A 15,191-nucleotide genomic window follows, 5' to 3' on the forward strand; every position below is an offset into this window, starting at 1 on the left:
TTTTCAATACTTTTCTTTAACCACATTCTAAACATGTTAAAATTTATCTAAGTAGAATACTATTACAGATACTATGGATTTTCATGGAATAATTGTGTTTCAGTTGTTGTTGCATATTATTAATGATTCTCATCCCCTGACTTAGGTGGCTATACACTACAGTAATTCTCACAATACATTGAAAGTTTAACACTATTCTATATTGACAGATGAGTGTCTCCTCTCAGCATTAATATGGTAGGAGAAGTAGTGGAGTCTGGATCCTGGGGTGCTATCAGAGGAATCATCAGATTGCCTCCTGTTGGAGTCAGCTCTGACGTAGAAGAAGGAAGCTCCCTGGTATTACTGGGATTCATATTTGCCAAGGCAGAGGGATCACCCAAGAACTTCTGTCTCATACTGCCTTCAGCTGTCTTTTTAGGGCCAAGGGACATTTTATGGGTTTGGAAAAACCCACCGTTTGGTGCTTCAGTGGTGCTTCCCTCAATTCTTTGAATTCCCACTGGGTTGGTAGCTTCGAATACATCATCTGGACCACTGGGAGTTGGGAGCTGGCCTTCGGGGGTTCCCCAGATGGCAGAGTTTCCTCCTGTTTGTCCTGCAGGAAGAGCTGCATCCTGGGTATTAGCATCTATCCTTTCCTGGCCAGTTGGGAGTATGGCTCCAGTACCAAAAGGTTGGATGAGAAGTCCTGTGAAGATCTGTGGGGCCATTGGCTAGGAGAGTGGAAGACAGAGAGAGAATCTTGAAAAAAAATTTTGATTTGATTGCGCCAGAAAACATTAGTATTTTTGTATTCTCAAGGATTTGGGGTGGGTGACTGGGTGGAGGGTGGGAATGGGGAGGTGGGGGTGGGAGAAGAGTGGGCATAGGGGTGAGGAAGCAAGATAGAGAGAAAGCACAGATAAGCCTTTTTGATCAAATTGTGTCTTGCTTACTTGATCCAAATCTGATGCTGATTTCACTGAATTTTCTGTTATTGTTCTACCTCCATCAGCAAAACACAATGAAAATCTCAGAATTTAGAGACTGAGTTTAAAAACCATGAGTTTGAATGCTACTATCTAGATAATGTTGAGCAAACCACACCTTCTTTGGTTTTTAATAAGATAATCTTCCAGTTCAAACTATAATCCAGCTGCTAGAACTTTCCTCTCCAAGGTTATCATCCATTTACTCTGGATTTTGTTTTATAAAGTATCTATTTATTTACATTTTATCTCTCCCATTAAGACATCATCTACATCAGGATAGGGTTAATTTTTCCTCCCTTCTATGTATTTCTAATATTTGGTGCAGCTAAGTTAGCATAGTGGGTCTAGAGTCAAATTTGCCCTTAGACATATATTAGCTGTTTAACCTGGACAAGTAACCTTTACTTAGCTCTGTTTGTTTCAGCTTCTTAATCTGTAAAATGAGCTGAGGAAGAAAATGGTAGACTATCCCACTATCTTTGTCAAGGAAACTCCAAATGGGATCATGGAGAGTCACAAATGACTGAAAAAATGACTGAACAACCATAGCATTTAACATAGTATGTTAAACAAAGTAGGTGATTACTAACTGCTTGTTGATTGGCTTACTGATGAACATCTTTTAGGAAAAGAAAATCTATAATTCGGCAGTCTGATTTCAAATAAAAAATTATTTAATTTGTCCTTATAAAGCAAGGGGTTATAAGATCTTAAGATCATTGATTTTGAGCTAAAACAAATCTCAGGGGTCATCTAATCTAGACCCTTCATTTAACAGATGAGGGAAGGGAAGCCTGAGTAAGTTAAATAACTTGCTTGAAGTCATGCAAGTATTAAGTGTCTAAGATACCTCATTGTAGAAAACCAATTAGTTAATCAAATAAGTATTTATTTAGGCATCTACTATGTGCCAAGCATTATACTAACCACTAGTAGTACAAAACATTAAATAGTTCCTTCTCTCAAGAAGGTTACATTTACTCTTACATAATATATACGACTACAGTTGACTCAGAAAGGATTTATATATACATATATAAAGTATAGATATTTATTGTAAATATAAATAAACAATATATATGTATTATAAATTTAGGTTTAAAAGATTAAATCAAATTAATGGGAAAAACGTGAATTTAAATGAACTGTGTAATTCTCTTGTCTTCTGTGTTCCTGGGTTGTTTCCTTCTGATGCATTTTTAAGTGGCATTGAAAAATTTGGCTTGAAACAGACTGATTCTTGGGGATATGGTCATATGTACTTTTCCTTAATTCATTCAAAGAGCTTTCTGTTTACCCAGTTGTAGTGACCATAGTTTACGTAATTTGATAAATCGTGTACTGGTGCAATCTATAGAATCTATAATTTCCTTTTTCAAGAAGGAATTTCACACATTTTATGCGATTTTCCACTCAAACATGGCTGAGCTTAGTTTTATGAGGACAGCAACCTCATCAGCTATGTCTTGCTGTGGCAAATTTCAAACAGAGTAGAAAGTATCAGTAGAAGTCCATTAAAGACATGGTATCATTGATCTGAAAATAAATATCAATTAGCATTTGACCTATGTCACACCAGTAGCCAGATGAAAAGAATGTCATTTAAAAAAATAAATTCCATTATTAGGAACAAAAAAAAATCTGACAAATTTCAGGTCCAGAACTCTCTTTCTTCTCTCTATTGCATAAATATATTCGTTTCCCATGCATTTGCCAGCACCTAGTGGTGGGCTTGGAATCAGGAATTAGGAAGATTTAATTTTCTAAATTCAAATCTGGCCTCAGACACTTACTTGTTGTGTGACTCCAGGCAAGTTACTAAACCTTGTTTGCCTCAAGCCTCATCTATAAAATGAGTTGGAGAAGGAAATCACAAACCATTTCAGTATCTTTGCCAAGAAAAGCCCAAATGGGGTCATGACATGTTGGACATGACTGAAAACAACTCAATAATAAAAACATTTGCCTCAAACCTCCTTGAGCTACAATGCTTGGCACATAGTATTTGGTTTTATTTGGCTTACATTGGACACCAACTAATCTAGGTGGACAAATATTTCTTGTAAGCTAGTTTTTGCCTTTTGGAGTATGAATAAAATTGAATAGACTTGGCCAATAATGACAGGTGTTCTATTGGGTGAATAGATAGGTACTATATTACCAGTCTCAAAGGAATGCTAGAACAATTATAACTATGTTGATTTTTCTATTTTTTCTCATGAAGATCTGTGCCAATAGAGTCAATCTTTCTATCAAGGAATACATGTAGTGCTATCAAGGCTTTGCAACAGTTCTTCAGTTTTTCTGCTGGAGTTTTCACTATGTATGTCTTTTAGGTACAACTCAAGTAACATGAGGATTACTTTTGCAGTAGATTAAGAACGTCTTAAGTTTAGAGAAAGGATAATTTAACAGATCTACTGAGTTTTTAATGCTACTTTTGGGATTGACAGTCAGGTTCTATTACTTTAAATATGAGACTTTAAACATAAAAAGAATCAATAGAAATAGAAAATTTGAGATATTAGGTTTCATTTTTTTTTTACCAATTCCTCTGAGCTTAGGAAGGCACCCTAAAACAGAACAGCAAAAGTAAACCATTAGGCATATTTTAATACAAGTAAGACAAAATACATATGATCTAAACATTTTCAGACTTTTGCAGAGATATTTTCCATCCTCAAAATCTGCTCAACTTTTCTTGTTCCTATCACACAACTTATTGTATCTCTATCCAAAGAGTCCAGGAACACAGATGTACTAATTGAGAAATCTGGGACCAGAAGAACAAAAGATACTGGGTAGATTAGAATTTCAAGTTTCACTTTGCTTTGCAATTATACAAATTATAACCTGATGCTGATATTTAATTTTCTACCCTTGTGAAATTCTAATATTGAGAACAAGAATTACAATTCAAAAAGGATTCTTGACTGTTTGCATGTTATAGATCATTAGGAGAAACATAGTTTTATGAATATTTCTGAGCAAAATATAATTTAAAGAGAATAAATTCAAGGCTGGGGGGGCATATTCCACCAGCCTATTGAGTATTATACAAATGCCATTGTATGTTGAGGTGCCTTATCAAAGCAACACAAAATGGTATAGAGGTCTCTATTTGGTTAATTAGGATTAATTAGGCTTATATAAGTATAGCTACAGTATATTTTATTTCATCTTTCAAGAATTCACAGTTTCATTCAGTGTGTACTTCCTACATTGACCCAGATTGCTAGCTCTTCATTCCTTATTTAATGGCTATTTATGTTGCGATGGCCAAAAACACTTGTTGGTTGGTAAGCATCTTCTGATGATGAACTTAGGTTGGTCCTCAAACTAGAGCTAGTAATTGCTCACATTTAGAAAACATCTTAAGGTTTGCAAACTGCTGTATATCTCATTTATACAATATTGGGAGGTAGTTGCCATTATTATCTCCATTTAATAGGCAAAACACTGAAGACAAGAAATAAAATGATTTGTCCAGAATCACACAACTAAGAAATATCTGAGGCAAGATCCCAACTCAGTTCTTCCTGAGTCCAACAATGCACTACAATTCTTAGCTTTTTAAAGCCATCACTATAGCTACCTAATTGTGTTGATAAATAATTGGTCACCAATCCCTTCATCAAAGACTTTCTAACCTTTGCTCCCTCTCCTATAGAGATTGTACTCATACTAGCATAGCTTTTGAGAGCTCTGGCACCTTTATCAGTCCGAGGCACTAGAGTCAGTTCTCACTGAAGGGCCTTTGCCCATGTTCTGAGGACCAACACCATCAAGGGTGTAGAAGTTCAGTTGCAGAAGATATGTCACCATCTGCTAAAAATTTGGAGTCATAACAACTCATAAAGAGTTCATAAGGAGTTATGTTGAAATTTGGTGAGAGAAATTGTTTATATTATAATAGTGATAGGATGAGTAATCACAAAAAATGAGATAATGAATCCATATTATTTAACTAAGTAAATTAGAATAAAAATATTCAGACCAATAATAACCCCCATCTCTACCACCCCTTTTAAAGGCAGTTGAATTTTGAAGTCTAGATCTGAAAAATGATCATCTTACCGGGGCTCCAATTTGTGCCACAATGACAGGGAGCACCTGAAAAATAAAATCAATAATGCAATACAATTCAGATTACTTTTATTTTTAAAAGTAAGCTTAAAACCAGAATTTCTAATTTAAAATTAAATTAAATTTGCCTTTTTTTTGATATCTTCAGAACTCAGTATAGTAACTGGCATATAGAAGGTACATAATATACTTGTTGACTTATTGACTTGGAACCTGAGATTCTCCTCCTCTTCCTTTCTTTCTTTCTAAATATCCATGAATGTTGCTCACCCTGTTTCACTATTTACTTTCATTTTACCCTGTTAGGCTATTTGAAAGGCAGCCACATTGTGAAAGATTTTATTTTTTTCCCCAAAGTTTATTCTCTGATAAAGTTGTTGGCTAGCAAAAGTTCAATATACTAACTAATTTATAGACAGAAATAAGAGGAAGAGAAGGAATTTCCTCTTTCAGAGATAAAAGACAATCGACAAGTATAGATAGGGACTGAAGCTGTAGGGGCAAAAGGAGGGAGCTGATTATATTATCTATAAGCTTTGCAAAAGTATCTAAGATCACAAGGATGACTTTTCTTTCCATTTGTAAAAGGAAGCAATCAAAATGTAGTTCACTAGGAGAAAAAAAAAGAGCTGCCATTACATATCTCTGAGAGGCTTGGAGTGGCTGGTTTTCCCATGAATATTCCAAATATATAAGCACTAGAGGAGAGGGATAGAGAATGTTGGTCAGCATCCTTTCCTTTCCTTTCCTTTCCCTTTCTTCCCTAGGAAGTGTTAAGTGTCTGAGGACACATTTGAACTCAGATTCTCCTGACTTCAGGGCTGTACTTGTCTTTTATAATTAAATACTGCTCGAGTTCTTGTGAGGCATGCTGAGGAGGGGTTTTTCGTTCAGGAATGAGGACTTCTGAGGACTCCTTCACTCTGAGAGTTCTAATAGGAAATATTTTTGTTTCCAAAGTTCTATGCAAACTTTTTAAGAATCCTGAAAAAAAATAATGCATTATATTGAGAGAAAGTGTTCTGGGTAAAATTTCCTCTCATTTATTTAAAAATGAATTATTGGAGAGGAACCTAGGACTTACTTGTTGTGGAGACACCTGCTGTGCGATATTTGTATCTGCTAGGGTCATTGGGAGTATCTGGATGTTAGGTACTAGTCCTGTAGCTGGATTTATCTGTAGGATAATAAATTTCATTTACCAAAGGCCCATTTGAAAAACACATGTTCATATAAAACTTGTTTAATGTGAGGATTAGATAACTCATTTCCCTCCCTCCCTCCCTTCTTTTTTCCCTCTCTTCTTCCCTCCCTTCCTTCCTTTCTCCCTCTTTCCTTCTCTCCTTTCCTTCCTTCATTTTCTCCCTTTATCTCTTTCTTTTTTTTTCTTTCCCTATCTTACCCAGACTGAACACGCACTGCCTACTTATAGGCCAATCTCGTGATTTAGCAGGAACTACGGTCATGCTTAACATTTAGTTTCTTTTAGAGAAAAACCTGATCTAGGTAGAAATATTTTTAAACAAAAGTTCTTTAGGACTAAAATGTTGATTCCTCCAGCTCAGGTGCTTTGTTTAAATTACTTGTGACTACCCAGAGATCAGAGATGAATGACCACTCCTAACTGGGGAAAGGTTTGTGATATTGAAGATGTAGCATGAATGATGGAGATTAACTTTTAGGTACTATGCCATTTGTCATAGTTGTCTTAGAATAGTAATAGCAGGGGCAGTAGCTATGGTGGTAGCAGTAGCAGCAATAATAGTAGTTATTATTCATAATCATATATTATTCACATATATATTATTCTTTGGGGGGTCTGTGGAGGAGGATGCAACATTGGGGGAAAAGGGAAGAATTGTCTAGAGAACAAACTTAACCCTTTCAAGAGATTTCTATAAGAAAGACCTTTATGTTACATATTTGAATCCTTGGATATTTTTTCCCTTTTGCATTTTAGCTGTTCTTCCATCTTAATATTTTGAAAAAGAATAGATACACTTAAATCAGTTAAAGAGAACACTTACCAGAGGCATGTCTGTCCCCACTGAAAATATTTGTGACAGTGGTATTTGGCTCAAAGGAGGGAAGAGCTAAAAAGCATAAAAAAAGGAAATATGAAAGAAAAAAACAACTAGTTTCATTATACCTTCAACTATGAATACTTTCAAACAACCTATGTCTTATGTATTTAGATTAAAAAGAATTTATTCACCAGAATTCTCTAATAGTGTTATTTCCTGGAAACATTGTATTAAGAAAAGGATATTATGGTGTATATGGATGTCTATGAAGAATTCATGTATCTTCTGAAGATGATAGTATTATAGATTTAGATTTGAGAGAGACCTCAGAAACCCCTAGAGGAGTAAACTATGACAAAGACCAACTAAATGACTTAACCAGCATCTCATAGCTAATAAATATCTGAGGTGGTATTTGAATCCAGCTGTTTTTTGAATTCAAGTCCTATATCCTCTCCTCTATACCACATTGCTTTTCTTGCTTAATATTTTTCCAGCTGTAATGCTGAAGAAACTGAGGCAAGATAAAGATTAGAGAGTTTTTAATAATTTACTGAAAGGGAGAGATTGTGCTGGGGGCATGATGCTCCCAGGGCTGATGTCCAAAACATTCAGCTGAGAATGTGAGTTCTTCATGACATATAGCACAGTAGCTAAACAAAGGCAGGGGGGTGGAGTCCAAACTCTGGTGAGTGGAATTCTCCAGACTGGAATCATCAATCTGGTTCTGACAGGCTGGGGTGGGGGGTAGGACCATAAATTCTAACAAACTGGGAATTAAGCTTAGAGTTATAAGCAATGCCAATTAGGTATCTGAAATAGGACATCTGGAGTCTTATCTTCTAGAATGTCAGATCTTCACAGCCCTAATTATCCCAGTTCTAATGGGCAGAAAAGGGGGGTTGCAACCAGGGAAACTGAGGAAAAACAATTTAGGGAAACTGAGTCAGAACAATTAGGGAAACTGAGACAGGACAATAAAAGGGAACTGGCACAACACAGCAAGAAGTTTATATAATGGGAAAAATAAATGAATAAACAATCAACATGTTATTAAGAGCCCTGAATAGACCTAGATGCTGGGAATTTATGTATAAGTAATAAAATAATCCCTTTTCCTAAGGATTTTGTATTCTAATGTAATCTCTGATTAGGTGTCTGGAGAGTGTGTTTCTCTGTTCCCCCCACAAATTTGTGGCCATTACGGATGAGAAGGAGAGAAAAAAAATCAATCACTGAAGAACAATTATCTTTCATGGGCTCTGATCTGCCATGACTGTTGGTTCCTGCAGTGACTTATTGAAGAGCTTAGCAAGTCGACTTTTTAAACAGTGGGTAAGGGACAAGGGCATTCTTCTGCCAATCAATTGTCAAATGCCATTCCATCTTCCTCAGGGAAATTTCACAGTGGGGTAGAAAGGGCAACAGAGTGTTCAAACCTTATTAACACATTCATACCTCACCATCTCTATTTCCCATTGCTTTACTTCCTGTGATTATTCTATCTTACATTTAAAATTTATATTCTTATTTTCTGCAATGACATCATTAATTGGTACTAGTTTTTCTGGTACCAACTCTCACTCTTACACTTAATGTGCACATATAAGGAGCATTTAAGGTACATGAGGACGAAAATTGTTCAGTTTTCTTTTTGTTTCTCTCTAGTGCTATGCCTGGAACCAAGTTGAACTGAATTGAACTAGCAACATATACCTCATTCCTCACCTGTAGAACACTATTTCTGCTAGGAAGAGGGTGTGCTTCCCTATTAAATCATCCACTTTTCTCACTTTTACCCACCCTATACATGACACCTTGTTTAAATGACCCCGGTCTTAACCAGTTATTTTTGGTCTCTTTCTTTGCAAAGATTGTTATGTTGTTACTATTATTGAATTGTTTCAGTCATGTCATCCATTTGGGGTTTTCTTGACGGAGATATTACAATATTTTGCCATTTCTGTCTCATTTTACAGATCAGGAAACTGAGGCAAATATGGTTCAGTGACTTGTCTAAGATCATATAGCTAATATGTGTCTAAAAGCAAATTTGAATTCAGAAAGAAAAATCTTTCTGATTCCAGGCTCAGAGCTTTATCTACTGCATCTCCTAGCTACTAGTAAAGGTTACTGTAGTTGTATAGATTACTTACCTGGCTTGGCTGCTGTGGGGTGAGTAATGTTGGCTGATCCAGAACCAAATTTGTAGGAGGAAGTCCCACACCAGAATGAAGCTGTTGCTGCAATAATACACACTGGATGAGTCAGCAGAACAACATAATTCAGGTTTTGTTTCTCTTTATATTCAGGGAGAAATGGGGTTTTCTAAATGAACAAATGTGCATACATGCTTTCTGTAGCATACACGTGTGATGGAGCAGTCTTTTCGAATAGGGCATTGGGTATACACAGAAGAATGGAATTAATGACCAGAGAAATACTCAGTTGAAGAGTATGGGAATACAAGACCTAATTAGGAGTCCTTAGCTTTCTCTTCAGGATGTCTCTATCTCTCCTCTGTCTGCATACATTTCTCTCTCAATGTCCTTTGTTCTGTAGCTTGTTACTTAGCACTTTTAGATAGATTGTCTTATTTTCACTGTTTGTCATAAGAATTATATCAAATAAATGTTGTATCCACAACCACAATGATAAACATCTATTAGCTCTTACTATGTGCCAGGCACAGTGGAGTATATTTACCAAAAAGAGACATTAAGATGAATTTAGCCCCCCTGTTTTAATATTGTCCATCACCTTTTTGTCTTTTAGAAATGGGTCAGTGGTATGGGACAATCATTTGTAACTACACAGTGATTTGAAATCTTATGAAATTCAATTTGTTCTGGGAAGCAAAGATCACAAGTTAACTAACTTTCTAGGCTTATGTGAAAGCCAATGTTACACAAGCAACATCCTCCTGGTAAGTCCCCTTTGAATAGTACCTGTACCTGCTGTTGACCAAAGCCTTGTACTGGATACATTCTCATTAGCTGGAGTATCTGGAATAAGGAAGAATTGCTGAGATTTACATATTACTTTTCTTCTAAGATTGCAATGCATTTTCCCATATATCTTAATTTCTTTCACAATTTTCTTGGGAGTTGATGGAAAGGAAGTTATTCATATATTGAACTTTATAGTGGGAAAAATTAATGTGGTTCATGGTAAGGAAATAAGAAGTGGGGTCAGGATGCTTGACTTATAGATTCCTGATACATTTGTTAGACTATGTATATGTATTAAGGCAAGTATGGTTTTTTTTTTAAGAGCAATAAATACCACAGTTTTATTGACTTTTAAAGAGTTAATGGAAGTCCAAAGAAAAGTTTTTTCTTTCCACAATTTCTGTTCTTACTGCTTGTCTATCAATAGACCTCTTTACTCAAATGTTTTCAGTACCATAATTATTGCCTCAAATACAAGGTCAATGGTTAATGAGAAATAAGTATAAATTAAAACAGACAGTTAAATCTCTGCCTAATGGTAGAATTTTTTTTGAGGATTTAGAATAAAGGTTATCATACTCCTATCTTTTGATCTTTTATAAGCTTCCTAAAACAACATGAAGAAGCCATGTACACCATAGAAACAATAGTACTGCCACTAGGTTAAAACAAACTCATTATTGGGGAAGTATGTTATGTTTTTTAAAAAATCTATCAATTAACCAATCAATCTACAAACAACACAATTTCTATTAGATACTAGAAATTGGAGATATAAAGGAAAAAACAATTTTTGAGGCAAGTATTTTAAATGAACCAATGTGTTCATTTAATATATTATATTACTAAACACATTATCTTTAATACTATATATTCAGCAAACTCAAGAGGCTTCTTTTTACCTCCAAGATCAAATATAAATTTTGTGTAGAGTTCAAAACTCATGATAATTTATCTCTTCCCACCTTTCTACTCTTCTTACATTTTATTTTTCATTTGTTGCTTAGTTGTTTCAGATTCCTTGTGACTTCATATCGGGATTTTCTTGGAAAAGATACTAGAGTGATTTTCTTTTTTCTTCTCCAGCTCATTTTTTACAGATGAAGAAACTGAGGCAAATAGGGATAAATAATTTATTCAGGGTCACATAGTGTATGAGGGTAGATTTAAATTCAGGTCTTCCTAACTTCATGTCTGGTACTTTATTTATTATGTCACTTAGCTGCCCTTTTCATCTAGTGTAACTTTCTTGGTAAAAGAGATACCTTATAGAATCTGGCAAACAGATAAGCAAAGATCCTTGTATTAAAGAAGCAAAATATTACTTTTATTTTTCTGAACTTTACATCAGAAAGAAGCCTACCATCTAATTTTATCTTGGAAGCTAGGTAGTCCAGTGGATAAAATTTGAGATCCAAGTCATTGCTACATAAATGCTTTTGTGATTGTTCAGTCATTTTTCAGTTGTGTATGACTTTGTGACTCTATTTGGGTTTGTTTGTTGTTGTTTCCGCCAGGAAGATCCCCCAAGAAGAGGTAGCCTACCTTCTTATTTGGCACCAAAGATTGAGAACTTTTCCACCTTTTGAGGTAGTCCATTCTACTTGGGGACAGCTCTATTTGTTAGGAAACTTTCCCTGATATACTTTCAAAATTAATTTCTTTGTAAGTTCTACCCATTCCTCATAATTCTGATTCCCTGAGACCAAACAAAACAACTTTTTTTTATAAGTTCTTAGAGCACAAGTAGATGGGTATCATGTCTTCACCTTAATCCCCCAAACACTATTTTCTCTTCTCTAGACAAAATATACCCAGTGACTTCAACCCATTGTCATATGACACAAGTTCAGTGGTCTTCACCAACATGGCTACACTCTTTTCAACATTTCTGAATTGGAATGTTCTTCTAAAACTATCATGCCTCAAATCAAATTCAGCACTGCAATTTCTATGTGGTAGAAACAAAGTTCTCACTCCTCCCATGCAAATTAAGGTCATTTTACCTTTAAAAAGTATTGAAACCATTCTCTAGATTTAGTTCAGTGGTCTAATAGCATGCCATGATGATCTATTATATAAAATATCCTTGATAAGCCCCAAGCTCTCTCCCAGGTTTGGTAGAACATCATGGGGAACTCAGGCAAGAATGTTTAATTCAGTTGTTATTAGTTGCATCAACTTAATACCTATTCTTGCTGAATATCTTTCACCTGCTATGACTTAATCAATCTTGATTTGTTCCAGAATCTAGCCCAAACTACCAAGAAATTTTCAGAAAACATGATTTTGATTCTGTACAAAAACTTTTGATATGTTGTCATTCATATAATTTTCTTTAATGAAATTGCCTTTATCATATTAATTCTTTGAATCACCAGTTCTTTAGGATTAAATTATTTAGTCTACATTCTTCAGAACAACCATACCTATCCATGCTCCCTGTTATATATTTTATAAATGGGAAGATAAAGTTTTTTTGTACTTCTGCAAAGTATTTATCCTTACTAGATTTCACCTTTTGCATCCTGTTTTTGTCTCCAGTTTGTTCACCCTCCTAGGCCAGATTTGAATAGAGCCACAGCCCCATAGATTTACAGCTGGAAAGGATCTTAGAGATTCCCTTGTGACTTTTCTGAGTAAGATGTATATATTTTTCTCAGAATTTAGCATAATGCATAGCCCCTCAAGAATATGTATTTTATACAGTTAGTATCTAATAAATGTTTATTCAGTGAAGGAATGGTCTTATTTGGGGTTCCCACTGCTTCCAAATATCTGTCCTGGCAATCTACCAGTGCCTGAAATTTTATCATAACATTTCATTTTTTTTGATTGATATATCTCTTATTAAATGAAATCACTTCGGAAAGAACAACACATTGGTCTATTATCTAACATTAGCATTTTTCTATGGATTAGTTTATCACCAATAATCCTAGTAAACATGATTATAAGGGAATTGGACATAGTACCAATAGATTTTGGTGGAGAAGGGAGAAAATGGAGAGATGAGTTTGGTTGTTAAAAGAGGTCTAGCTGCAGTGGTAGAGGACGAAAATGATGAAGGAGACAGTCAAGAGGTTGTATGAGAATATATCTATATATACATAGATATAGATATGAGAAATTTTGCCACTCAGCTCAAATACCACAAGATACTTTTTCAAGTAGATTTAATAATTCATGATCTGAAAATAATACACTTAAGACAAATTCAATGAAGCAGGAGGGAAAATTAGTTACTACTGTGGCTCATATAATGGTGAAAAAGTAAATGTGCCTACTGGACCCTGGGGTAGCAGCAAACAGAATTTATCGAAAGACATAGGCCATGTTCCATATAAAATTGTGACCAGACTAACTCAGTTTTCTTTAAAAGGGTTGTAGCTCTCCTTATATACTGTTTAAATTTTGCTTCCCATAAGGCACTTTGAGATAATGCTCAACAACATGTCTTAGTAATTGCCAAACCAAATGCAAGGCTGGCTTTTGCAAAAGAGAAATGTCCCATAGCCATTGCTTTAGGCCTGACTCCTGCTCAGCTATTTTTTTTCAGGTGATCCTACATAACTTGTTTTGAATGCCTTTGGCTTCTCTTTTCCTGTCACAGAGATTCCCTTCCCAACTACCCCAACAATATGATTGAACCTGTGCCATGTTCCTGAGTTATAGAATTTCATGAATTTTTTCCCTCTGTTTTTAAAAACAGTGTTTCATGTTCCCTAAAACTTGCAAAGATAATTTTCAGCATTTATCTTTGCAAAACCTTGTGTTCCAATTTTTTCTTCCTTCCCCTCCTCTCCCTTCTCTTTAGGACAGCATGCAATTCCATATAGATGAATTTCATCTCAAGGACTCAATGGTCTATACAGGCATATAATAGCCCAGCAAGTCTCAATACAAGATCCTCTCCCAAGGTTATATTGACACATAGCAGTAACAATGAAAATAAACCAATATTTCAGTAACAATAGTTATCAAGTATCTACCATTTCTGTCAGCAATTTCTATAGGTTAATCAGTCACATCTTCAGAATTTTTATTCTATTATACCTCATGTTTTCTTTTCCATGTTGGACCAGTTAAAAATAAAAATTAGGAGAAAATTATACTTACTGGTAATGATTGAATTGTCCCTAGGAGACAAAAAAGAAGAACTGCTGTTTTCATGTTTCAAATTGGTACCTAAAACCAAAATTAAATTGTTACTATTTATCCTTTATCCTTTTTTTCCTTTCAAAATAATATACCATTAAACACCTCTTATTTTTAGTATGAGACAAATCATTTTACCTCTATGTTCTTCAGCAAAATTGTATAGAAGTAATGAGCTGAGTCCTATTGATTTCCTGAATTTTCTCTCTTTGTGCCCTTCAAGTTGTCATTGGTTGTGGAAGGAATTTAAGCACAATTTCAAGAGACTGGTTACCAAAAGACCAATCAGGATCCAGCAGTCTATGTGAAATCATTTGGTTTCACCCATTCCCCAACATTTCATTAGGTGGGCTATTAGATGCAGACAGCATGATGTCACCTGGTGTCTGCCAGGTTGAAAAGAGAATGCTTCATGATGTTTGCCTAATTAACTCAAGAAAAGAAAAAAGACTATGATCTAAGTGTGGCAGTGGGGTTAGAGGTAGTTAGCTTGATATGAAAACTACTTATTTCTTCTTATTTGGCATCTAATCATTTTATGGAGGAATCCCTTTTTTCCAAATCCTCCTTCAGCCAATCCTGGGAAACATATGATAGTTACCTTAGTTAATAACTATACTCAGGGAGAAATAATGTTGTGACTTTGACAGTAGAGAGCAATGGAGGGAATAAAGTTTCCTGAGACATCTCTTTATTTTAGAAGGAAGCTACTCTCTTGGTTTGTTTCCACATCTTAAATCTGCTAACATGTGACTCTTTTTTCATGGAAGAAGGCTGTATTCAACTTTTGTTATACTTTGGGAAATTTGTTGAATATAATAATCAATAAGATTCTCTCTCTTTTAGTTCCGGAATCCCAGTTGAGGTGGGAAGTGAAAAAATTTCCTTTTATCCCAACAATCGAATCAGAGATCTATCTCCTTCCTTCGTTCCTCCGTTCCTTCGTTCGTTCGTTCATTAGTTTGTTCGTTCATTCGTTCGTTCGTTCCTTCTTACTT

At 35.1% G+C, this 15,191-nt stretch overlaps 1 protein-coding gene across 1 annotated transcript; it reads right to left on the minus strand.

Annotated features, from left to right (window-relative positions):
- Positions 1-197: 197 nt before the first annotated feature.
- On the minus strand, positions 198-14,346 carry AMTN (amelotin). The gene is made up of 8 exons (XM_023505693.2): positions 14,155-14,346; positions 10,033-10,089; positions 9,241-9,327; positions 7,088-7,153; positions 6,145-6,237; positions 5,052-5,087; positions 3,521-3,547; positions 198-716 (listed from the first exon to the last, which is right to left on the minus strand). The coding sequence occupies exons 1-8, from the start codon at positions 14,206-14,208 to the stop codon at positions 198-200; spliced, it is 939 nt and encodes a 312-aa protein (XP_023361461.1). The 5' UTR covers positions 14,209-14,346.
- Positions 14,347-15,191: the final 845 nt, after the last annotated feature.

The sequence above is a fragment of the Sarcophilus harrisii genome, chromosome 6, assembly GCF_902635505.1.
Source record: "Sarcophilus harrisii chromosome 6, mSarHar1.11, whole genome shotgun sequence".
NCBI classification, from domain to species: domain Eukaryota; kingdom Metazoa; phylum Chordata; class Mammalia; order Dasyuromorphia; family Dasyuridae; genus Sarcophilus; species Sarcophilus harrisii.